General features: G+C 38.7%; 1 protein-coding gene across 3 annotated transcripts in view; it reads left to right on the top strand.

Moving 5' to 3' along the window:
- Stim2 (stromal interaction molecule 2) overlaps nt 1-25,277 on the top strand; it is a 133,646-nt gene that overhangs the window by 87,280 nt on the left and 21,089 nt on the right. For 2 of the 3 annotated variants that reach the window (XM_059275881.1, XM_059275879.1), the window contains exons 4-5: nt 23,413-23,524; nt 24,457-24,572. In XM_059275881.1, coding sequence (XP_059131864.1) covers nt 23,413-23,524; nt 24,457-24,572 — 228 coding nt within the window. Of the gene's footprint in view, nt 1-23,412; nt 23,525-24,448; nt 24,573-25,277 lie in introns of those variants that run through there. The other variant, XM_059275880.1, reaches the window with a different exon arrangement.

A 25,277-nucleotide genomic window follows, 5' to 3' on the forward strand; every position in this document is an offset into this window, starting at 1 on the left:
AGATCCAAGGAAGTGTCAAGCCATTTCTTCAAGGACTGTTAACAGCATTTTTCATATATACAGATGAAAGCTAGATAGTGATGTAAGAATGCTTAGTAAATACTACCTAAATAGTGGTGTTAGAGGACTTTAGTAATATGGACAGATTTATTCTAGGGCATGAGTTAATATTTGGAAGACATACATTTTCTTAGAAAGTCAAGGATGTTCAGGTTAGCACATTTAACATGAGTAAACAAGCCTTTTAAAATGGCACATTTAAGTGTTAGATTCTTTGAATAAGCACAATTTATAAGCCAGACATATAATTTCTTTTACTGTATGTGATAGGTCACTGAATATTTATTTTCGTATCTCAGTTCTGTGGTATGGATGAATACTGACAACTATCTAGAAAGTTGTTCATAATCAGAGGTAAAGTGCTTAGAGCAGTGCTGAGTCCCAAGCAAATGCTCAGGGACTATTTGTTCCTATGATTATTTCTGTGAGGCAAATGTTAACATGCTAAGTTAAGCTATGTTGGAGTGCCACATTAAGATTCTGCTCTTATACCAGTGCCAATGAACCCAAAAGTTGTTTTCTGAAGGAAGCTATTGGTTTGTATGTGGTCTCAGTTAGCAAAGATAAAGGTATTCTTGGAGGATGGCATTGCAGTTATGAGAAGCAGAGTTTACTGTATATGTAAGATATAGTAGTTCATGTAGATTTTTGTCATCATCTCTAAATATTAGACATTATTGAAGCTTCCAAGAAAGCCTTGTAATAGATAAGAATTTGTAGAAAGACTTATTTACCATATACAGGCAAGAAGATTATTACCATTATATGTATAAAATGTGGATTTGAGTGGGAAGAGTGGAACAGCATGGATTCTACAAACATTTTACAGGAGGACTTGGAAACTTTGCCCCTCTATTTAGAGGGTATTCAGAGGGTTTTGTTTGTGTGGTTTTTGTTTGTTTGTTTGCTTGCTTGTTTCTTATGACTAAACACATTGACTTTAAGGTTTTCAGATTGAATATATCTGCTTTGAGGGTGTCCATTAAATTGACTCACACAGTATGAGTATTTTGTAAGTGCTTACTAGGAGCAAGGCATTGTCCCAGGCTAAGATACTCCGATGAAGAATGTTTTGTTCACGACCTATTAGTGGTGAAAGACCCACTAACAGGTACTTAAGGGATGTTCTACAATCGGCTGTTGAGAGCATATAAAAGGGACTGTGGGATAGATAGGAAGAGGCCTGCCAGCAGAGGTTAAGTAAGGTGAGTAGGGTTGTATTCCGTGACATTTACCTTGTCATCCTTAACTGGAAATTTCTGCTGGATGAATAGTTCTAAGGATATTAGGAATTAATACAGTTATTTAAAGAAAGACAGTGCTTAGTAAGCTGTCTAGCTAATACTGCTTAGCAGATCAGGTTTTAGTATTTTTGATCCTGTGTGCAGTGCTGTTAGTTTCAGAAGCTGTTGTCAGCTTCACTATAAGTCTGAGTTTTCAGTGCATGCCAAAAGCACCTTAGACAAGGAAGGCCTGTTCCCTGAGATGGAGTCTAATTTCAGGATTAACAGTGCCATCATTTATTTGTACTGCTAACAAAAGGTTTTTAGTATTCAGAGCTGCGTCTGTGTAAAGGAAGGTAACACAAAGATGTTGCTGGTTCACTCTGTCAGCCAACATTTAGGGGGATCAATATGTAGCACATCTGTTTCATACCATGTCTTCATACCAGGTGAACACTTGTGTGTGCTTGCTGTGGTGAGCCAGAACTCAGAGGGCTGGGTAAGAGGATCACAGGTTCCAGGTTTGACTGTGACTTGAGAGTCTGTGGTTGATATATTGTGCACCCCAATAAACTTATCTGGGGTCAGAGAACAGAACAGCCACTATATTAAACATAGAGGTTAGGCAGTGGTAGCACATACCTTTAATCCTAGCATTTCGGAGACAGAGATCCGGATCTCTGAGTTCAAGGCCACACTGGAAACAGCCAAGCATGGTGACACACATCTTCAATCCTAGCACTTGAGATCTCATGTCTTGCTTGGGAAAGACACACGCCTTTAATCCCAGGAAGTGATGGCAGGAAGCAGAAAGGTATATAAGGAATGAGGACCAGGAACTAGAGGCTTTTTAAGCTTTTAGGCTTTTGAGCAGCAGTTCAGCTGAGATCCTTTCGGATGAGGACTCAGAGGCTTCCAGTTTGAGGAAACAAGATCAGCTGAGAAGTTGGCAAGGTGAGGTTGGATGTGGCTTGTTCTGTTTCTCTGATCTTTCAGCTTTCACTCCAGTATCTGGCTCTGGGTTTGTTTTTATTAATAAGACCTTTTAAGATTTGTGTTACAAGAGTCTAGCTTGAAAACAAAACAAAACCAACAAAACCAAATAACACAAAACTCTGTAACTCATGTGAAGTATATCCTTTATTCTTTTGTATTCATAATTTTCTTTTTATTATTAAATCCTGAATTCAGAGCACTCTTAATAAGAAGTTTCTGATATTTATTTATTTAGGCAAGGTGTCGTTATGTAGCTCAGGCTGGCCTTGATTTTCAGTTCCCCTGCCTTACTGGGATTGAAGGTATATGCCACCATGCCCAGCTTTGATCAGTCTTGATCACCATCCTATGTCAGCATTAGTGCTTGTGTTTCTTCATTCTAGAACTTTCTGCCAGGCCTGATTTGATTTCATTGTTTTTCTTATTTCCTATTTCTCTTGACATACTTTCTTTTACTTCATGGCATTGGTGTTTGGGAGACTTGGGGTTGCTGCATGTGCTGACTTGCCAGGACTTTTTCAACTTGTAGAATATATATATGTAACTTTGATACAGTTGTAGTCTTCGAATTGCTCTGGAAACCCCCCTCAGAAGGTACAGAGACCAACTGCCTGTCACATCTCTGTACTCTGGAAAGGTGACCATTTTTTAATCTATTGAAATACTTGAAGTAAATGTGTTTTGAGGCTCATTTTTCTCATACAAGTTTTCTGCGATAAACTTCATTGCATGAAGACTTCTGCAGTGAAGAAGCAAATTTTCAGATTGTTTGTGACTTGTCCTTACTCTAGTTCTGTATGTTTGAGTGAGTCCACATTTTTCTGCATTCATAAATGCGAGGGATACTCAGGCTTGGAGTACAGTAAGAGAACCATTGGCAGAAGGTAACAATGAGGGTTATCTATTTCACTGTTGGTGGATTACCTAGGAAACAACAGCTTTCTGAGCATCGTATTTTTGTTTGCTTTCTGTTCACCATTTCCCCAGCAGTTGGGAATCAGTTGCATATGGATATGTGCTGAATTTTGCCTTATCAGTCCTTGGTTTGGCAAGGAGATGGGTAGGAGGGACTGTGAGTGTGTATATATGTGTGTGTGTGTGTGTGTGTGTGTGTATACACATTTTTTTTTTTTTTGCTTTATTTTTTAAAACAGGGTTTCTTTGTGTAGCCCTGGCTGTCCTGGAACTAGCTCTATAGACCAGGGTGGCCTTGAACTCACAGAGATCTTCTTGCTTTTGCCTCCCAAGTGCGGGGATTAAAGATGTGTGCCACTATGCCTGGCTAGGGCTGTGAATATAGTTCTGATATTCAGATACATGTTTTTGACAGAAATTTGCTCTATTAAATTCTACTTTACGTGGAATAAATATTATTATTTTAAATAAGACAATAAAAAGCAATGGTGTTCTCTCCAAAGATAGTCTACTTAAGAAAGCATTTTTAAAAGTAAGTGTTATACTTGAGTCCTCTTTCCATTCAACTGATTGTTAACATTTTTAAATCAACTATAATAAATGTAACGGTATTAGCCAAGGTTTTCAATTTGTATGTGATCACACTGACTCATTTCTGAATTTTTTTACATTTCTATTATGAAATGCATATTACATTTATAAAGACATAGCTAGAAGAAATGCTAGATAAAAAATGGGATAAATTACATAGCACATTCACAAGTACGCACACGCGCGCGCGCGCACACACACACACACACACACACACACACACACACTTAGGTTGTCTAGCTTTTTCATTTAGTTCCATGTCTTAAAGGTCAAGTTTTTTTTTTTTTAACTGACCAAACGATCTTTAAGTAAGCATTTCTTTCTCTTTGCTTCATCATAACTTCTACAATATTGAAAATAATGGACCATTAGATACTTTAGATTTTAAGTATTTTCTTCAGTAGACGTTCACTGCAATTATTAGTTTGAGGTTAAGAATCTAGATTAGTCTGACAAAATGAAGAATTGTCAATACCTCATTGAAACAAGTTCAGTTCTTACTTCCACCATCAACTCTTTTTTGTTATTATACAGTAAGTTAAAAAAAGAGCATGAAATAGATATTATCTCATTGCTTTTAAGTGCTCAACACAATAGACTGAACACTTAACAGAAATGTGTAGTAGTTAAAAGTAAGGAATTGAGGAAGTAAGTCTGCTGACATAAATTGGCAATCCCAGCACACAAAAGGCTAAAGATGGAGGATCACAAGTTCAAGACCTGTCTGGGCCACAGAGTTAGTCCAGTTTACCAAGACACTCTCTCAAAACGAAAAGTAGAAAGAGGCTGGATATATAGCTCAGTGGTAAAGCACCTGACATCATGTGGAATGCCCTCCGTAATGTAGCACAGATCCTAATTGGTCTTAATAATAAAAACCCAGAGCCAGACATCAGGATAAATACTAAAAGATCAGAGAGACAAAGGAGCAAGCTACAGTCACCTCTTACCTCGCCAACTCCTCAGCCTGAAAGGGATGAGCTCCTCTCACTTCCTGCCTTATATTCCTCACTCAGCCCAGTCATATCATTTCCTGTTTCCTCCTCCCTAGTGCTGGGATTAAAGGCATATGCCTCCCAAATCCTGGGATCAAAGGCATGAGATCCCAAGTACTGGGATTAAAGGTGTGTGCCATTACTGCTTAGCTTCTATGGTTAAGTAGTGGCTAGACCTGCACTCTGATCTCCAAGCAAGCTTTATTTGTTAGAGCACAAACAAAATATTACCACACTGTAATCCCTAGAACCATTATGTGTATGTGGTGGTGGGGCTTTAGGGGGGTGGTGACATGGGAAGTGGCAGTTCATTGAAAGAAAGGGAAAGAGAGACAGCCTTAGGGAGTACTGGCAGGCGTACAAGGTCTGACTAATGAAATGAGTAGTGGCCTTCAGAGGGACACATGGCAAATCAGAAAGGGATGGTGGCCTGAAAAGATGGCTTGGCCCTTAAAGGATAAGGCTTACAATCCAAAGGACAGAAAGAATGGTGCCATCCATATTTAGAGAGAGGAATGTTTTCAGGAAGGGGGTAGATGGCTGTATACATTGGCAGGATAGTCTACCATGTTGCAAAGTTCTTGTTAAGAGTCCTAATGAAAACTCTACCCCTTTGTTCTTAATAATAAGAATGACAATACTCCAGCATGGGTTTTGTGTTTATACATGTAAGTCCTATGACTAATTATGTTTTTTGCTTACTTTTATGTAGCTATCATTAAGAATCTCATGTATATTTTACACATGTTCTTAGCTTCTTTTTGATTTCCTGGCTCAGTGATACTATTCATCTTTTAATACTGCATGCATCTTTGTAATTTCTTTTCTCCTTCTGCACAGCTCTCTTCCTATAGTGGGAGATAGAGAAAGACCAAAAAGTGGTTAGTATTATAGTTGGAGGTAAAGAAATATGGTATAGAAGTTCCAAACCAAAAACTTAGATTTGGTAAGGAATAAATCAATAACTTTGAAGAAATTGATTGAAGCATTGATATAGTGAATGGACACACATATGTATGCATGCAGACTCACAAAAGATTCAAGTATAATTAATTGATATGTGAATAGATAAACCATGAAATATTATTCAGTGAATTATTTATTCAAGCTTTAAAAGGAAGAAAATTCTGATAATATACCCAATATAGACGATTCATGATGCTACATTGCCAAGTAAAATAAATACATCTAACAATACAAATACTATATAATTTTGCAGATGTGCAATACTTACAAAGTAGTCAAAAATCACAATGATAGAAGAATTGGTAGAAGTGAGAGTAGGGAATTACTATATAGTTGATACATACTAATTTCAGTTTCACTGGATGAAAAGAATTCTGAAACTAGATTTTAGTGATAGAAGCACAGTAAAATGGACTTCACTTGGTTATACTTGTAAAAAAGGTGAAGATAGTAAATCCTATTATATGTATTTTACCATAATAAAAAACATCAAAGAGAGTGAGATAAGTAGGAACAGTGATTAATACCCTATTTAAGAGATAGTTAATATGAAAGGAAATTGAATGGTAGCTGCAAATGGCTAGTATGATTAAGTGGAGTTTTTCTTGGGAACAAGTAGATAAGATTGCACTTAAAAGAAAAAAGGGAAGCAATTGACAATTACAAGCACAAAAGATTTCATCACAGCTAGTACTTTTTGAATAGCCATTTATCAGAGGTGGTCTTCCTATATCTTCTCATTTAACAACAGCATCTGTTTCCTTCAGGAATAATTGTATTCGTGAGTTGATAAGATTTCGAGTTTGGGCTGGGTAGTGGCAGTGCATGCCTTCAATCCTAGCACTTGGAGGCAGAAGCAGGTGTGAGTTAAGACCAGCCTGGTTTACAGATTGAGTTCTAGGACAGCCAAGGCTACACACAGAAACCCTGTCTCAAAAAACCCAAAAAAAAAAAAAAAAAAAAAAAAAAGCGTTTGATAAAAAATGAGTGTAAGCTCAAACAAGCAAGGAACTTCCTGGGGATCTAGTTCTCCATTGGAGTGGTAGTGACTCCAGGCTGTTCACCATTTTCAAATCCTTCTTCGAATTCATTGCTCATGGGAGATTAGAACAAGAACCCTTGTTAAGTAATGACCTTAACTTTTTGTAAGACATTGGAGATAGTAGGGGATAGGGGGAGTGGAGGGTAGAGAAGGGAGATCCAAGAGATTCTTTACCCTATAAATTGGCTTATGCATTTGTTTAGTTTCTCCATTATATATTGTAAGCATATAAAATGCTAACATCATTTCTTTACATGTTTTGGCCAATACCAAATATTTTGTGGCAGAATTTAATGATATTCTAGCCCTCCCACAGTGAATAATAGTAGGTTTCTGTGTATTATACTAACTGCATTCCCACTGATCCAGAGCCTGTGGCTTTAGCAAAGGTAAGCATATCCCACATTGCAGTGTGAGATAATTGAAGATTCGTCTGCTTTGGTAGTTGTTTAAATTTCCCTAGTCTGTTTTTAAAGGGCTTGCTTAATTGCATGGATTTGACTATGATATTAGACTGCATTCTCTTTTAGATAATGTATCGAAAGCTTTGAAGTAGGGTAGGTTAAGTTAGTCTATTTTAAGACTAGGTCTAGATTCTTTGAATAATTTTTAGAAATGCTCCCAAATGTAATCTTTCTAGCTTCTAATAAAAAATTAATACTGATTGGCTTTCTGAATGATGCAGTGAGGTGGAGGACTAAGGGCTATGAAACAGGAAGTTTTGAGAGAGAACACCGAGAAGTATCTAAAGAGAAAGAAAATCAGGAAAGGGTGAGGATCTGGAAACCTCTGAAAGAACTTGCTTTAAGAATGAGTACGAACTCCAGAGAGGAGTTCAAACCACAGGACAGCAGGCTTCACGGTTGGACTGACATAGAGGTTATTGGTGCTCTCTATAGACAGCTTCATGCTGGTGGTCAAATGAAAGTGAATGGGGTGGATTAAACAGGAAGTGAGGACAGTAAATATTGTTGACTTCCTGAGGGAGGCATAGAGAATGGGGTTCTGATTCCAGAAGGCAGACACGAGGTGAAGAAAATTGTGGGGCTTGAGAGATGGCCAGCTGGGTATCTCACAACCACCCGTAACTGCAGCTCTAAGGGATCCAACATCCTCCTCTAGACTATGTAATCCACACTCACATGCTCAGACTCACACACAGAACCATGAATAAAAATCTTTTTAAAATGTTACGATGAGAGGGTTTCCAGTGTTTTCATATATTAATAGGATGATCCAGTTCAGTTGTAATTGATATGGAGGAAGACTGAACTATCTAATTGAAAAATAGCCCCTACAGAGTTGGAAAGTGCAGGTATATAATTAGACTTCTCATGCCAGTCTTGTAAGTTGGGATTTTATTTGCTGTTTTCTAGAGGCTAGTTCTGTGGATCTTGGTCTCTGTTGGCTTACCTTTTCGAGGATGATGACCAAAGGGAAGTAGGCATCTTCCTGGCTTGTGCTAGTTAGAAAAATTCTAGGAAGTCAAATCCAAACCGATGACGGTTATATCCATGATGAAGTCTTCTAGTTACTTCTTCTTCCTCCTTCATTCCCTCAGATGATCAGAAGGCAGAGAAATGGAGTACCTAGCAGCACCCAGCCCTACAGCCAAATTTGCAAGAGCAGCTAGACTGAGAAGGGCAGACAGAGGGACAGCCTTAGAGGCTGCTTGAGGGTGGCTGTAGGGCGGGTCTGGTACCATGGATTACATGATGTAACAATAAACAAACTAGTAAATAATGTAGTATTTTTATTAAATCTCAATTGTATTGAAATGGGCTAATGCAGTTCTGGAAATTATAAACAAATAAACGAACACACACACACACACAAACCCCCTACCTACCTATTACAGCACAGTTTTCCTAGGTACTGCCTGCTACTTTGTACTGTGACGGTACAAAACTGACTGAGTTTACCTGAGTTCACTGGGCACATTTAAATAATGAAAAACTGACTTTTGAGAGAGAGGGTTTTACTGTGTAGCTGGCTGGCCCTCTGATAGCCTCCTGCATCAGCCCTGGAATTACAGGCATGGCCACTTCCCCCAGTATCACTGCAGAAGGAAAAAGGTAAATTGGGGATGGTAGAAAACTCAGGGACACTGTGTACACTGAATTAGTTTGGAAATCTTGACAGAGAGATGTCTTCCAAATATTTGTACATTAGAAGGATAGATGTTTCTTTTCATAACACCTAAACATTCATAGAGTACCAGTTTTTATTTATCACACTTCAGTCATTACGAAGATGCCAAAACTATAATGGTTTCAAATCATGAACATGAAGGACTTTTTATTTTATTTTTTTGGTTTTTCGAGACAGGGTTTCTCTGTGTAGCTTTGCGCTTTTCCTGGAGCTCACTTGGTAGCCCAGGCTGGCCTTGAACTCAGAGAGATCCGCCTGGCTCTGCCTCTTGAGTGCTGGGATTAAAGGTGTGTACCACCACCGCCTGGCGATGAAGGACATTTTTATAGTGTTGTGTCCTCATTTATATGAGAATTGGATCTGGGTTACTGTTGGATTTTCCTGGTGAGGCTCCTCCAGGATGGACATTTAGCACCGTAGTCATCAATACACCTGAAATTTACAAAGCCATCCAAAGACTTGTCTAGGTCTAGGATAGTATTGTTGAAATATCCAAAAGTAACATCCTTCTGTTGTCACATCTAGGAGAAGCAGTACTTTTTTGTCCCATGCTACTATAAAATAATAGTTGATATAGTTTTTATTGGTTCTCTTCACATTCATTATGATCTAGTGGAGGATCTTGTTAGCATCTTTTCATAAACCAATTTGACACCATTGTGAACAGTCATTTTTATATTAATGGGAAGCAAGGGTCAGCATTCTCTGAAAAATGGTATTGTGTAGTACTTACACTAGTAGCTTTTGTTTAGGCTGAAGGCATAAAAAATAGGCCTTTGTCTAGAGTTTAAAAATTTATTTTATAAGTAAATCTGTTAGGTAGGACTTAGAGGTCAATTTTTGTTTGTTGACAGTTTCATTGCAACAAGTAATTCCTAGGTAATAAAGTGTTTTGCTTGCATGGACTGTTGATTACAAGAAGGAATATTATATAATTAAATAGGACTTTGAATTATATTTCATTAGATCATATTAATTCATCTCCAACACATTCAACAAAGAGAGCAGATTACTTTCTTCTTCATTGGCACAGCTGGAGGCCTGCAAAAAAGAGAGACAATAAAATTCCTAGAGCTAGTCACAAGAAGACTAAGAAATACAGTGTAGATTTGGGAATCAGTAAGCAGCCAATTAGAACAGAGAAAATAATATGAAACAGGCACAAAGAGATTGTTTTCAGCTCCAACCCATAAAGTTGAAAGTAAATACGAGATGTTTTAGTAATTTAACCACATGTAATCACTATGTTCCTAAAAAGACTTTTTAAATTACAGATTATTTCTCACTGCAGTCATGAATCAGCCTTTCTTTAAACTGTTAAAATTATCTCAGCTGCTTTTATAGTGATTTTTTTATATAAATACCATAAATCTATAGTACAAGATTTCTAGTATTAGATATTTTCATCTTACATCTTCTCAACTTATTTCTAAATGAGTGCTGACTTACTATAGGTTTTGAGACCTTTCACCTTTTCATTATTGATTACAGACTCTCTCCCTTTCCTAAATAGACAAGATCAATATCCCAAAGTAAGTGAGAGCCTTGGCTGTACTTCCTATATTCAGATCTCCATATAACGCTCTCTCAATTTGTGACTTAGGGGGAGTAACTTAATCACTGGGTTCCCTTTGTTCCAATTCGTAAAATACAGCTAGTAGCAATCGCTCACTTAGACAGCTGTGCTGAGGGTTAGTGAGAACAGTACTTGGGAGCTAATTGGGGCTCTGTATTTGTTATTCTTGTTGTCAGTGTTAAAGATTACCATTGTGGCTGGGTGTGGTGGTATATGACTTTAATCCCAGAAGCTTCAGAAGCTAGGGCAGGCAGATCTCTATGCATTGTAGGCCAGCCTGGTCTACATAAGGAGTTCCAGAACAGCTAAACAAACAAAAACAAAAAACAATTAGCTTACTGGCTTCAAGAAAATCACAAGCTGCAAAATTAAGAGTTTTTTTTATGTACAAAAGAAAAATTTTGTTTTTAAATTTCAATTTTATAATTAAGGTAAATCAAATTTAGAGAAGTTACCAGAACCAGAACAAAAGAATTCCCATTTACTGTTTGTCCAGATAACCCCACTACTTCAGTTTTGACATTTGTCCTAATAATGACTTATAGCTACAAAGTACAGGATTATGCACAATAACCAGTGTGTGTCTGCAATCTTCAGACTGGAAGAGCTCCTTTGTATCTTACACCTTTCTCACTTTTGCTAGTTATCTGAAAAAAAAAAAAAAAGCCATCTTGTAGCATTTTTTTGTTCCTAAATTAGAATTTATTTGTCACATTTACATGATCAGGTTATGCATTTTGGATGGATTGTCATATAAATGATTTTTTTATTACATCCCTTTTTGGGGCATATGTGCCAGCTTTGTTTTAATGCCAGTGGTTTCACCTTGGTCACTTACTGAAGATAGTGTCTACTGTATTTTTGTAAGTGGACTTCCATCTCTTTTTTTCTGAGATTCTCCTTCTTGTTTGATACAGGGTTTCATGTAGTCCAGGCCTGTGTCAAACTGGCTATGTAGCTCAGGTGTGTATAGCCACACTCAGTTTTATACAGTGCTAGGCATTGAACTCAGGGCTGTGTGCATGCTACCTAAGGACTCTGCCTGCTGAGCTATGCCTCAAGCCCCTGTTATGATACTTTTTCTGAGGCTGTAACTTGAAAACTGTGTAAAAAGTATCATATACCTCATAGCATTTTCACCCACTTGTTTTAATGTCCTTTAGATTTTTTCTTGGATTAACTGTTATATTGATAATTGCCAAATGGCAGTTTTTCAGATTCCATCATTCTTCTGTTTATTAGTTGGCATCTTACTGCAAGAGATGTAAACAGTGCATTATTAACATCTTGTCATGTGAGGATGCTGGATGATAATAGACATGTCTAGGAAGTAGCACCTGGGGAAAGATCAACCACAGCATCTCACTGACTCTTAGAAGACTCTTCTTCTGCATGTATTTACTCATACTGCCATCGGTGCCAACTCTTCTCTTTTATTCTGTGGGTTTTCATTTTGTCAGTCTTATTTTGATGCTCAGATGCCCAGTGTTGGCAAGTGGTCTTCTATGCTGGCTTTAGTAAACCTTAAGTGACCCCTCCATTCTTGAACCCTTCCTTTTTGACCTGAGAAGGTATTATAGATGCATCATATTATTTCTCAGTGCCAGTCTGAGAGACACTGATTACTTTAGTTGATGTGGTATTTAGAAGTTGAGATTTTAGCAAGAATGTTGCTACTAGAATTTTATTCTTAGATTTCTCAATGGTCAAACTTAAACATTACAGCTTGTATATATTTCTTTATTTAAAAACCACGAGTTCACAATGATAATTTGTACCTCTAATTTCAGCCCAACACTATTGAGTTGATTTTAACTGAACTTTTCACTATTTGTCTCTCCCTCACTGATAATAAGTAAACAGGCTGTTATCCCCAGCATGTCTGCTTACTCGTTCCCTGTTTATAGTCCCTTTGCTGACCCCATCAGACTGCTACTGCTGCCTCACTCCAGACCCTGCCTTGTGTGGGCTTCTGCCATTATAGGGCTGCTATCCCATTGCCACATCACAGAGGTGCTGGTCAGCAGTAACTTTCTTTTCAAGCAATAGAAAGATTATTGAGATTTGGAGAAAACTTGGAGGAAGCCTTAGAGGGCACTGTTCAGAATCTTTGGGTAAGTGAGTCTGTCAGTGTGGATTTACTTTTACTGAAGCACTTTATTCATAGTTTGCATGTCTTATGTAACTATGTCTTGTGCTGCTGACAAAAGTCCTCTGTGAATGAGCCTCTTTAGTAGCTTAATATTTTAACCATTGTGCCACTACTCAGAATTGAGAGAATTTTTCCTAAGAGTTGTTTTTGCCATAAAAACATTAAACCATGACTGTATGTACTAAACAAAACCTAACTTAGAAAACATTCCATACCAAGTAATAATATTTTCGAACCACTAGATTTTAAAATGCTAAATGTACTAGAAAAAGTCTTATGTATTGGAGATCAGACAGAAGTTTTGTGAGTAAAATTAACTTGAGAATATTTCTGTCATTGGGATTGGTGGGGTTTTCAATTTTTAAGGAAAACAAGATTTTTTTTTTTCAGGTTTTGAATGTTAAATGTGATAGTGAACAGTGAAAGTTCTATTTCTACTCCTTTAGTTTACTGGCCTTTAAAAGAAGGATTTAATTGGGCTTTTTATCTTCTCCCTTTTTTTGAGTGGGTGGTGTTTGACTCCCTCAAAAATAAATGTATTTTATTATATTATGTTCTATGATAGTCTTGATAATTCTTGGATTCCAGTGTTTTATTTATTCAGCACCTAATATTAATTACTGTGTACCTGGTAAATATTTGCTATGTGAACAAATACCAAGTTGACTGTGTACATATTTTTTTTTAAACAGACTTAATTCACTTTATTTTTCTTGTATAAAACCCTTATGTGGTGGCCACAGCTGGAGCCTGAGTCCTTAGAACAGACTCTGGTGTGGGTTTTCACAAGATGGTCAGTGAATTCTTGATGAGGACACTTGGTAAACACAGGCTCTTTCCAGAGGTTAGGGGCTCAGTAGCTGTAGGTCTTAGAGATGGCATCAAAGGTGGCAAAGTTGCTCAGGGTGGTATTGTAGCCCCTGGCTGATGTGTGGTAGTCATCAGTACTGGCCATCAGCAGCAGCTTCTTGGGCACAATAGCAGAGATGATGCCAGTGTCTCTGGTGGCAGGGAGGAGATGCACTAACATAGAATCACAGCAGCCCATCATCTTCCCTAGAACAGTGTGGGGCTGACCAGTCTTGTTCCCCAGTAGACTCTCCCCTCAGGGATGATGGAAAGCTTGGCCCTTTGGATGGCAGTGGCTACCTTCTTGGAGCACTTAACATCAAGACCAGCATGACCATTATAATCTACATGTCTTAAGGTTTCTATTGCTGTAAAGAAACACCATAACCATGGCAACTCTTATAAAGGAAAAACATTTAATTGGGGCTGGCTTACAGTTCAAGGGTTAGTCCATTATCATCTTGGCAGGTAGCATGGACGCATGTAGGCAGACATGGTGCTGGAGAGGTAGCTGAGAGTTCTACATCTAGATCTGCAAGTAGCAGGAAGAGAGAGTGACACTGGGCCTGGCTTTGAAACCTCAAAGCCTACCCTCAGTGACATACTTCCTCCAACAAGGTCACACCTACTCCAACAGGGCCACACCTCCTAATGGGAGTCATTTTCACTCACATCACCATACCCCAATAGTGACAAAAGCCTTGAACCTGGTCTTTTGAGGATACTCCCAGGAAAAAGTCAATAATCTTGTATACTTTACTGGGCAGAGAGAGCAGGTATTTCTCCTCCAGGGACTTGATCTTCATGTCACTAGGTTGCCCAGCTTGGTGATAGAGGATCTACTCATTGTCTTTGGCCTTGAGTCAAATCCGAGGAAGCCTCCTTGGCCTCCTAATCCTGGGCCCCCAGGTCCTCTGGGCCCTCTAGTTACACCAGCATCGTCTGCCATTGTGTTTTCACAAAGAAGCCTTTTTTTTTTTTTTAAGATTCAAAGAAAAAAGAAAGCAACAGAAAATGAAAGCAAACATTTCTAAAGCTATTATTACTTAAAAAACAAATTTTTTGCTTAATATGTTTTTTAGAAAATAGCGTGTTCATCACTTCATGACAGAAAACCACATTTTAGAAGAAATTTGTAGCTTTATCTAGAAATGCCACTGAAACAAATCAGTCAAGGTTGAATTCTGCCTGTTTGTCTTGTTTGTTTAATAGAATCCTTTGTCTTGCATCCATGTACCTACAAATCCTCATTTATTAAGTACTTCCCAATTGTTGACATGTTGAGAATATCCAGGTAAAGGAAACAATGCCCATCTTTAAAGAGATTATTTCATTTGATATGAAATAGTCTTAAAAAAAATTAGAAAGCTGTATCATGTCAGTGCCTATGGAGTACAGAAGAGGGCAGCAGATTCCCATAAGTGGAGTGACTGGCAGTTGTTAGTCATGTGATACGGGTGCAGGGAACTGAACTCTGAGTAACCACTGGTAATATACGTAGTTTAAATAATTGTAAGATATCCGTTGATAGTAGGAAAAGGTTACAAAGCCCTGTATAGCTGGAATTACTGTTGAGAACAGAATATCCTGATAGTTTAATGGTCATTTTGTGTTCTAAAAAGTTCTACACATTTCTTACATGATGCAAGGCAGGGAATACATGATTAAAAGTATTAACACAACCACTAATATCTGAACTTCCCAAGTACAGGGCATGGCTTTAGGTGTCCAAATATAGCATGATTCAGGGATTTAATCCATGTCAGAGACATGTCCTGCTGATTGATGTGCAGCTAAGAATTCACATTCTGGCCCCGTTCTAAGGAGAAACCTTGTCTGGGCAGCTGGCTGTTAGGAGTGTCACTCACAAGTGACTACTGTACATACTCCGTGAAGCCAACTGATGAAAGATGGACTAGGTCTGCAGCTTCTTCCACCCTTCGGGAGAAGTTGCTTTCTCTCATGTTTAGATCATGTTTAATTAAAATCTCATTACAGAGCCCCGCCTTTTTACAGTTTAGGGTAATTAAAGTTTCCTGTGAGAAGTTATGTCTGTCAGTGTGAACAGAACTCTTTTTTTTTAAAGTTTTTTTTTCTTTATTTTATTTTACATACCAACCCCAGTTTTTCCTATCTCCTCCTGTTCCCTCCCCCCACCCCCCACTCCTCCTCTGTCTCCATTCAGATGGGGTAAGGTCTCCCTTGGAAACCCACAAGGCATGGCATATCAAGTTGTGGCAGGACCAAGCTCTTCCCCCCTGCATCAAGGCTGAACAAGGCATCCCACCATAGGGAATAGGTTCCAAAGAGCTGGCTCATGCTTCAGGGACAGGTCCTAGTCCCACCGCTGGTGCCCCCACAGAAGACCAAGCTACACAACTGCCACCCAGATGCAAAGGACCTAGGTCGGTCTCATGCTGGCTCCCTAGCTGTCCATCCAGAGTCTGTGAGCTACCACAAGCTCAGGTCAGCTATCTATGGGTTTTCCCCTCATGATCTTGTGGGCCCTTTGCTCATAAAATCCCTCTACCCTCTCTTCAGCTGGACTCCAGGAGCTCTGCCTAGTGCTTGGCGGTGGGTCTCTGCATCTGCTTCCATCAGGTACTGGATAAAGGTTCTATGATGACAATTAGGGTAGTTACCGATCTGATTACAGGGGAAGGCCAGTTCAGGCACCTTTGCAATATTGCTTGAAGTCTTAGCTGGGGTCATCCTTGTGGTTTCCTGGGAGTTTCACTGGCACCAGATTTCTCCCTAACCCCATAATGGCTCTCTGTAAAGAAAACTTTTGAGGCTTTCTAACTTGAAAGTCTCCATTTGAAATTGAATTGGGATAACTTCTGTATAAGTACATCCTTTTAGAATATTTTTGTAAACATGCTAATGTTTCAGACATTTTTCAAGCCATCATGTCTTTGGACTTTTATAGAAATGTCAAAACATAGAGCACAGAACATTTTATACTAGGCAACATTAAATATTATTCCTTTTGTGATTTCTCTTCCCTGGTGCCCTTACGAACCTTTTGGTATTTTATAAGGTTGTTTTCATGATATAATTGAAAAAGTGTATTTAGCTTCATAGCACTGATCCATTGTTCTATATAATGTCAGTAGAAGTGAATCTGTCTGAAATAACTCTTCTGCCAGTTGCTTCTTAACACCGAGAGCACAAATCATGTGTAACTGTAAGGTTATGCTGCAGCAGCAGCTAAGAGCTAGGAAAAATTAAATGCAGAATTATGCATCTGTTCTGGTCAAGCTCTGCTTCAGCCAACCCCGAACTTGGCTCTACTTTGAGATTTTTCTCAAAATGAAGAAGGAGGAAGAATATGATGCTCAGTAGTTTGAGCTTTGAAACCTATAGTAAATTTGGTTCCATATACACTATCTATTTGGAGTATGAATTTGGGGATTGTTAAACTCTCTGATCTACAGCTTCCTGATCTATAAACCAAAGTTATAATACTACATCTGGATATAGTATCTGTATAATTTTGATATATATATACTATAATATTACTTCATAGTATTATTGAATTTTATGAATTAAGCCATGGGAATCTTTTAGCATAGTCAACTATCAACATATCTTTAAACACAGAACTGCTTTATGATTAGAGGGTATTTTTTTTATTAGTATTTGGGTGATTCTATGAACATCTTTAAGATTTGGAGAACTGCATTAACTAAAATTTTAATTTAAAATTTATATTCAGTAAACTTTTTTTTTAGGCCTGTAATTTAATGTAATTTATGGAAGTGTGGCTAAGGGTACTGACTGCATTGGCTTTATAAGATTGCCTTTTATGGATGAAAGGAACAAGTAATTTGCATAGTTTATTCTTTTAAACTTTTGATTTCACACCACACTGATTTGTATATCAGGTGTACTTAAGCCAGGGAATGGACCAAAAGCACAAAACCCTCTTCTTATACTTCTTTCAACTGACAATTATAAATTGGTGCCTCTATTATGTTCAAGGTTTCAGGGATCTTTTCTAGAACAAAGGATTCTCCCAGGCTGCTTTGAGATGAAATAGTCTGAGGGTAGTAGTGTTTACTTTTATTATAACTCCTGGGTCACAAGTAGACAATTCAAATGAAAACTGGTTCCTTTTAAAGGAAGAATGTTACACACTCATTGAACTTAAATGGTAATTTTATGTTGGAGTATAATAGTATCTCGTGTAGTATGGAAGCTCATAACATAGTATGGCATGTGATGTTAGCAGGGAGTTAGCAAAATAAGACAGCTCATATGCTGTACATTCTGTAGAAGCAGGAAGTACCATAGGAATTCAGGGACAGAGGTCTCTGCCAGCTAGAGCATTTCATCCAGTTCTAACCTAGCTGTAAGCCTGGTTGTGTCCCTATGCATTGTTCATGTCTTTCTTAGAGGGCTATTTCAGTCGGGGCTATAGTGGCCTCTGTTGATGAATGTATCCACCCCCTTCCTATCTCTTAATTCTCATTTCTTGAACCCTACTGCTTTCAAAAAGCTTTTGCTTCATAGGCCTAGTTTTCATCTTTTTCATGTGCTGTTCCAAAATAGCTCCATTATGGTAGGACTGGCAAGTAGAGAGTAGGAGGGGACGGAAGCAACACAGTTTTTTTTTTTTTGGTTTTTCGAGACAGGGTTTCTCTGTGTAGCTTTGCGCCTCTCCTGGAACTCACTTGGTAGCCCAGGCTGGCCTCGAACTCACAGAGATCCGCCTGGCTCTGCCTCCCGAGTGCTGGGATTAAAGGCGTGCACCACCACCGCCCGGCCGCAACACAGTTTTTTATTTTATTTTTTCAAACTGAGGAACTACAGAAATTGTTCTGTTAGCAAAAAAGACTTGTTTTTAATTTCCAGATGTCTGCCCTTCTACACCTTATATCAGAGTTCCACCTTTCCTGAAGTTCTGCTTCTGCTCACCAGCCATTTTCCTACCACTCTTGCCTTCAGAGCCCTCACCAAGTGTGGTGTTGCAGGCCTTTAATCCCAGCACTCAAGAGGCAGAGGCATACTCTGTGAGTCTGGTCTTCATAGCAAGTTCCAGGACAGAAACACTGTTCTCCCCCCAACCCCCTCTCACACACACACACACACCAAAAAAAAAAAAAAAAAAAAGAAAAGAAAAGAAAAAGTCAAGAAAGTCTACTGGCTCTTTGAAATATTATTTTCAGGTTGTTAAGAGTGTTTCTTCTCATGTACAGGCATAGCTTCTATTATGAAAAATTCACATAACTCTCCTGAGCTTTTATATTACTGCCTCCAACTTCAGTAGCCCCCATATATACCTGACATTCTCTGGACATCCACAAGTCCACTGAGGCAACTACTTGTAGTAGATTCCTTGTTGATCACATTCTACACTTGTTTGCTATTAGTATTGAGTTTCTAAGAAAAAGTATCTCAAGTGTTAATTATGCCAGGCTTTTTCTTTTAGGTTACCAACCAGCTCTCAAGTCAGGACACAGAGACTTTTTAGTTTTGAATTCTTGGCCTAGCTTAGGCATGTTTCGGGCTAGCTCTTTTAAGTTAGCGTGTTTCTCTCTACCTTTTGCCTCGGGGCGTATTAGCTTTCTTACTTCTGTATATCTTACTTTCAGTGCTTCTCTATGTCTGCCTGGCGTCTCTCTGGCTTCTGGCCCCAGGCATTTCTCTTGTCCTCTCCTCCTTCTCTTGTTCTTCTTTTTTTGAGCCTAGATTTCTCTTCCTATTTATTCTCTCTGCCTCCTAGCCCCACCTATCCTTTCTCTGCCTAGTTATTCGCCATTCAGCTCTTTATTAGGCCAATCAGGTGCCATAGGCAGGCAAGGTGAAACAAACGCAGCACGTCTTTACATCATTAAACAAAAGTAGCATAAACAAAAGTAGCATAGCTTTACACACTTAAAGTAATATTCTGTGGCATAAACAAATGTAACACTTCTTTACATAGTTAAAATAATATTCTACGACAGTTGTGACCATATGTGTGATCATTTGGCCAGGTGTCTCTTTATAGAATTTAGAGATAACAGCTACATTTCACTGTAGTTATAGGTACAAATGAAAATGGATGTGTAGGTGCATATTAAAACAAAAATCCCTTAATTAAAGGAATGGCATTTTAATAAAAGAACACATTCCTGGGCTGACAAGTTGGCTCAGCAGATAAAGGGAATTGCTGCCAAGTCTGAGTTTGATTCCTGAAACCCATTGGTAGGAGATAACTGACTCTTGAAAATTGTTCTTTACCTCCACACCTAAAACACACACATGCACACTTACTTGCACATGTGTCCACACACACCAAAGTTAATGCAAACCACTTTTGCTGCTGCTGTTGTTTTTAAAGAGTAAGTTCCTGTTGTCTTAGACTCCTCATCCAGGGAGCAAGTTGGTTGAGGACAGTTCCGTGTGTGGTTAGCTCATGGTTGATGGTGTACAGACGCTGAAAGAGCAGAAAGGAGGGTGGTTGTAGTGTTGAAATGGGCGGTAGGCAGAATGTCTGCAGGAAGGCGGTCCTCGTGAGTCAAGAGTAAGGACAAGGCAGGCAAAGGGAAGAAAGGAAAGCTGTTTGGAGTGGAAGAGTGTCAGGGACACAGGGACACAGCACATTAAAAAGCTGCCCATCGTGAGGGTCATAGGGGGAGCTGCAGCACAGTGGTCAGCAGTTCTCCAAACAGCTTGGTCTGCAGCCTCCTGTGGCCATATACTGATTTGTTATACCTAATTAAGAGTTTTAGTTACCTTGAGAAAAGTGTAGGCTCAGCATGGGAGTAAAAGTGCTCACTTCAGAGTTGCTGCCATGTCCGTGTGAAATACCATTCATAAATTTGGTGTGTAGTAAATAGTGAATGTTAGCAACAGTTTTTGTTGGTGTCCACTTTTAGAATTGGGTTTCCCTGTCGCCATTCTGTAATGAGGTGTTCTCCGTTGACTGTTTAGTTTGCCGTGCTTCAGACAGCGGCCCTCTCTTGTTATAATGGAGTCATAAAGACAGCATTTTAAAGATGGCTTAGCCCTGTCATTAGTCTGCTTATTTAAAACTGAAGCCACGTTAAAGAGCCCACAGTGATGGCACTGTGACTGGCTGAACTGTGCAGCTGACAGAAGTCTCTTCCCATCCCACAGTTCTCTTGATTAGTGTTGGAACTAGTTGTAAAAACCACCGAAACAACCTATAGCGCTTGCCACAATTTTGAGCAAAAATACTTTGTTAACAATTCCAAACTTATTTGCTAAGTACATTTTAAAAAATGTGTGTCCTTCCCTGCCTGCCCTCTGGTGTAGGTGCGGCTCAGCTGTGCAGCATGAAGAAGCTCAGTTACCGGTGGGAGGAAGGGATGGGGTAGCCTCAGATAGCTCAGTTACAGGTGAGCAGAAGGGATGGGGTAGCCTCAGATAGCTCAGTTACAGGTGTGCAGAAGGAATGGGGTAGCCTTAGATAGCTCAGTTACAGGTGGGCAAAAGGGATGGGGTAGCCTCAGATAGCTCTTTGACATTGAGGATTTCTTATGCAAACAAGCCTTTGTTAATTTCCTCATTGAAACATGAATAGATTTTATAGTACTTACTCTTTAAATCTGATCTACTTCATTTTTATGTAGCCCCCAACAAATAATTTGTGCATGAATGCTTAGCATAGAGTGGTCAGCAAGGAACTTACTCATCCTTTAGAGGAATAAGCAGATATTGAAAGAATTCCCTTTCGTATAGATAATTAATTAATTAAATTCTGTGGGGGAAAAGAAATTCAGAATGATTTATGAAGAGTTGAAGTTTTAGCTAAGAAAGGAAGGCTAAATGAAATACAGGAGATGATAAGATAAAATGGGTAAGAATGAGTTGTCCTGAGGACTGAAAGACAGGCAGTCTTTGGAGCAGAGGATGCTAATACAAAACCCAAGTCCTGGTCATGAGAAGAAAAGAAAAGGTATTTGCAAGGCATCTTAAGGAACCCAGATAGCAAGTGGAAAGTGAGTTTTCTCCCTCCAGTAACTGTCTTATGTTGTGTTGTTTTAAAGATACATTCAAAAGGAAAAGGAAACGTCTGTATACAAACAAAGCTACTTTAGAACCACCACAACTGTCTACTGAGGTGAAGTAGTATTAGGACTGGGCAGTTTCATCCCCTTTTTATTTGATTTTCTTCCTCTGAATCTGGCCTCCTTGGAACTGGGGCACTATTTGATGTGCTGGATTGCTTAGATCGAGTCTTTTGCTGTTGAAAAATGAAAAGCCAGAGAGAATCCTCTCCTGTTTCCCTGGCTTAGAGTTTGTGTGGGTGTGTGCAGTGCAGCTGTGCTGTGGGTTCTTGGCAGTCAGATGGGGCACTTCTCCATGCAGTCATCCCAGAAGGAAGAAGCCTTCGTGTAAAAAGCCTACTCTGACTGGATTAGATTCAGCGGGAGGCGTCCAGGCTCCTGGCTGGTAGCCTCGTTTGTTTGGCTCCATGGATCCAGCAGCCTCAGGCCCATATACAGGCATTATGACAGCGCTATCAAAAAGAGAACATGAGAAACAGCTTTGTCTCAGTATAAAATTGCCACTTAGCAGTACAGTTTTAAAATAAAGTTTTTATTAGTTAATTATGATTTGTTCAAGCTTTTCTCTTTAAAGATCACATATTGAAAAAGGCAGACTGTGAAAACATTGCATGCAAATGTGAATTCAGAATTTTCTGTGCTTTGTTAGAATGCTCTTTTCCTAGATCCATGTGTGCAGCAGTGGATTCACAGTCCTGCGTTCAGTGCTTCCTTGTCGTCTGCAGCCCTGTTCGCCCTCTTGTGCAGTCTAGAAACACTGTTTGCCCAAAACCTCACATTACATGTGGACACTACGCAACTCCTTTTCTCAGACCCACTCACAGCTTCCCTTGGAGAAACTCATCATAGCCCATTGCACACTGCGAGCAGACAAAGCCCCTGGCTTGATGCTCAGGGTTCTCTCCTCTTTGTAGCTTCGCTGTTAGTTGTTACTTTCAAAGTAGTGCAGAGCAAGGTTCTGAGCTTAGTTCACCTGTGTTCGAATCCGGTCTTTCCTAATAGGGTTTCCCTCTAACTTCTGCCTATTTCTCAAAAACAAAACCAACCAACCAACCAACCAACCAACCAAACAAACAAACAAAACAACCCACCCAAAACCAGAAGGATTATCCATTCTTGAAGACTTGAATGTTGGCATTCCTCTCTGGTTGGGGTGTTTTTATCTCAGACCTTCAGAATTCTGAATTTTTCTCTCAGATCTTCAGAATTCTATGGGTTTTTATTTTAGGTTTTGTTAGTTGATATAGTCACCTCAGAGGGCTTGGCTTATTTTCCTATCTTCTCTGTGTGAGATTTTCCCCTTCCCCATTTTCCTTAATGACTCACATGATTTAAACTTTCCCCCCGTCTTTTCTTCATTTCTAAGTTGCCCCACCTGAATCCTTGCCCGAGGCACTTAGCTTCCACAGGGACAGACATTCCCCTCATCTTGTTCACTACCTTACTTGTGATGCTTAGGCTGGACCTGGTTCTCCAAGGGTATTTCACAGTGTTATGTGCATTGATGGGCTAGGGGAAGTGTCAGTCAAATCTATATTCGGTAAGTTATCTACACCCAGGGACATGGATTATTTCATCCTTTAAAAACTCTGTATTAATGCTTATTTTAGAATTAGTTTTGCTACTAGTTGTCTTAGTTGTTTTTATGTGTTTCTTCTGTTTTAGATCCTATGTCCTTAGGAAAAGCAAGTGTGAGTCTCATTATTTTAGTTTACTATAGAGTGCTAGATACTATTTTAATACTAATTTAGTATTTGAACTTAATTGAAAACTTAATCTCCCATGTTTGCTTCTGCTGAAATTCTATAGCTGTGTACAGGGTTTTAATTCTGAGAATGGTGTGCTTTAAAATATACCTTCTTTTCTGTCTTGCAGTTCATAATTGGACCCTTGAGGATACCCTGCAGTGGTTGATAGAATTTGTTGAACTCCCGCAATATGAGAAGAATTTTAGGGATAATAATGTGAAGGGAACAACACTTCCCAGGTCAGTAGTTACCCTGAGGGCTTTTCCATGCATTGAGAAGTATGTTTTAGGTGATGCCACTTTTCAATTCTGAACCTACATGATAATTCTGGGCCTGATGGTATAAAGGAAATACTATAAATGTATCTGTTTTAACAATTGTATCTGTTTTCTTATTATAGTTTTATTCTTTGTGCATGCATATATAGTATGTATGTATGTTGGTGGCATGAGTGTGGGTCCATGTAGATGACCCAGCAGCATATGTGGAAATTAGAGGACAACCTCAGCTGGTGATCTGTATCTTCCACCTTCTTGAGACAGGGCCTCTTGTTACTAGTGTTTGCACATACCAGGTTAGCTGGCCCCCAAGTATTCTGAGTATTCTCTTGCCTCTACCTCCTAACTCACTCAAGAACTGTATATTACATGAATCCCTCCACCCTTCAACCTACCCAAGAAGGCTTTTTACCTTCCACTTAGGTTTTTAGCATGCTTTGTTCGTTTTAAGCAGTTAAACACCAAGAGTGTGGTAAGAGCATTTTCAGCCACTGCTAACTAAAAGCTCCTAAAGTGAGAACTGTTTTTAACATCTGCTAAAATGTTTAGTAAGTCCTGTAACTATTTTATTTTTCTTTGTGAAAATGCTGACATTTTTTGATTATTATAAAATACTTTCAGTTTTATAAATTTCTCAGTTAGAGCAAGTTATAATAGAAAGTCACTTTAGAAAACAGCAGCTCATCAATATAGCAAGACAGTTATTAGCCCAAGGAAGGCTTTCAGTGGCTAAGTGTTATGAAAGGGTTTCTGAAGTAGTGTGTTTTAATACAGATGAGTTCTCAACAGTGATCACCACTATGTGAAGTAGTAAATATATTGCTTATGTACTGAAATTTATATAGTAGAAATACTTTGTCTATTACATATGAACTTTTTTTTTCTATGTACAGGATAGCAGTTCATGAAACTTCATTTATGATTTCCCAGTTGAAAATCAGCGACCGGAGTCACAGACAGAAACTTCAACTCAAAGCACTCGATGTGGTTTTGTTTGGGCCTCTGACACGTTAGTATCTCTTTCATTCAGTGTGATTCAGTAGTGCAGTCTGCCCACCCCCATGTTGTTGAAGAAAACAGAGACTGGAGAGGAGCAGACCACCAAGAAGAGAGCCACTTGCTAACCATGAAGGAAATACGGCTTATAGGATGAGCTTCTCTGCCACAAAAATGTGAATTTCCAAAAGTAGTTACTAATGTAAAAAGCTATGAAACTGGCTAGGTGATAATTCAGATTTCTAGATTTAAAATGTTGGGTTATTGTGACTGTTGATGTTAATTCAGCTGGATGTTCATCTTTAAGAACCATGGCAGTTTAACTGTTTTGATGGCACCAGTAGTAAGTCCTAACAGTGTCACTAGCCACCAGGAAAAGAACTTTTAAGATATAGATCAGAAGTAAAGATCCCTCAAATCTATAGAAGGAACACAAAGTGGACACTGTTATTTGATTGGTTTGAAAAGGAATGTGTTATGTCATATTTTTATTAAACATTTTTAACCTGAACAGGAATACTTTTTTCCCCAGAAGAGAAGTTTATTATGTTTATTTAATATAAAATTTCTGAAAGCTTTTGGAGGAAGTGTTTGAACAGTATATATTTTAGAAGAATTCTGTTTTATTGTTTCAGAATCCTAAAAGGAATGTCAAAATTAATACAGGGAATATGGCTTTTACAGAATATAGATTAGGAAACTAATGTTATTCTCCCTG

The sequence above is a fragment of the Peromyscus eremicus genome, chromosome 10, assembly GCF_949786415.1.
Source record: "Peromyscus eremicus chromosome 10, PerEre_H2_v1, whole genome shotgun sequence".
Lineage (NCBI taxonomy): Eukaryota > Metazoa > Chordata > Mammalia > Rodentia > Cricetidae > Peromyscus > Peromyscus eremicus.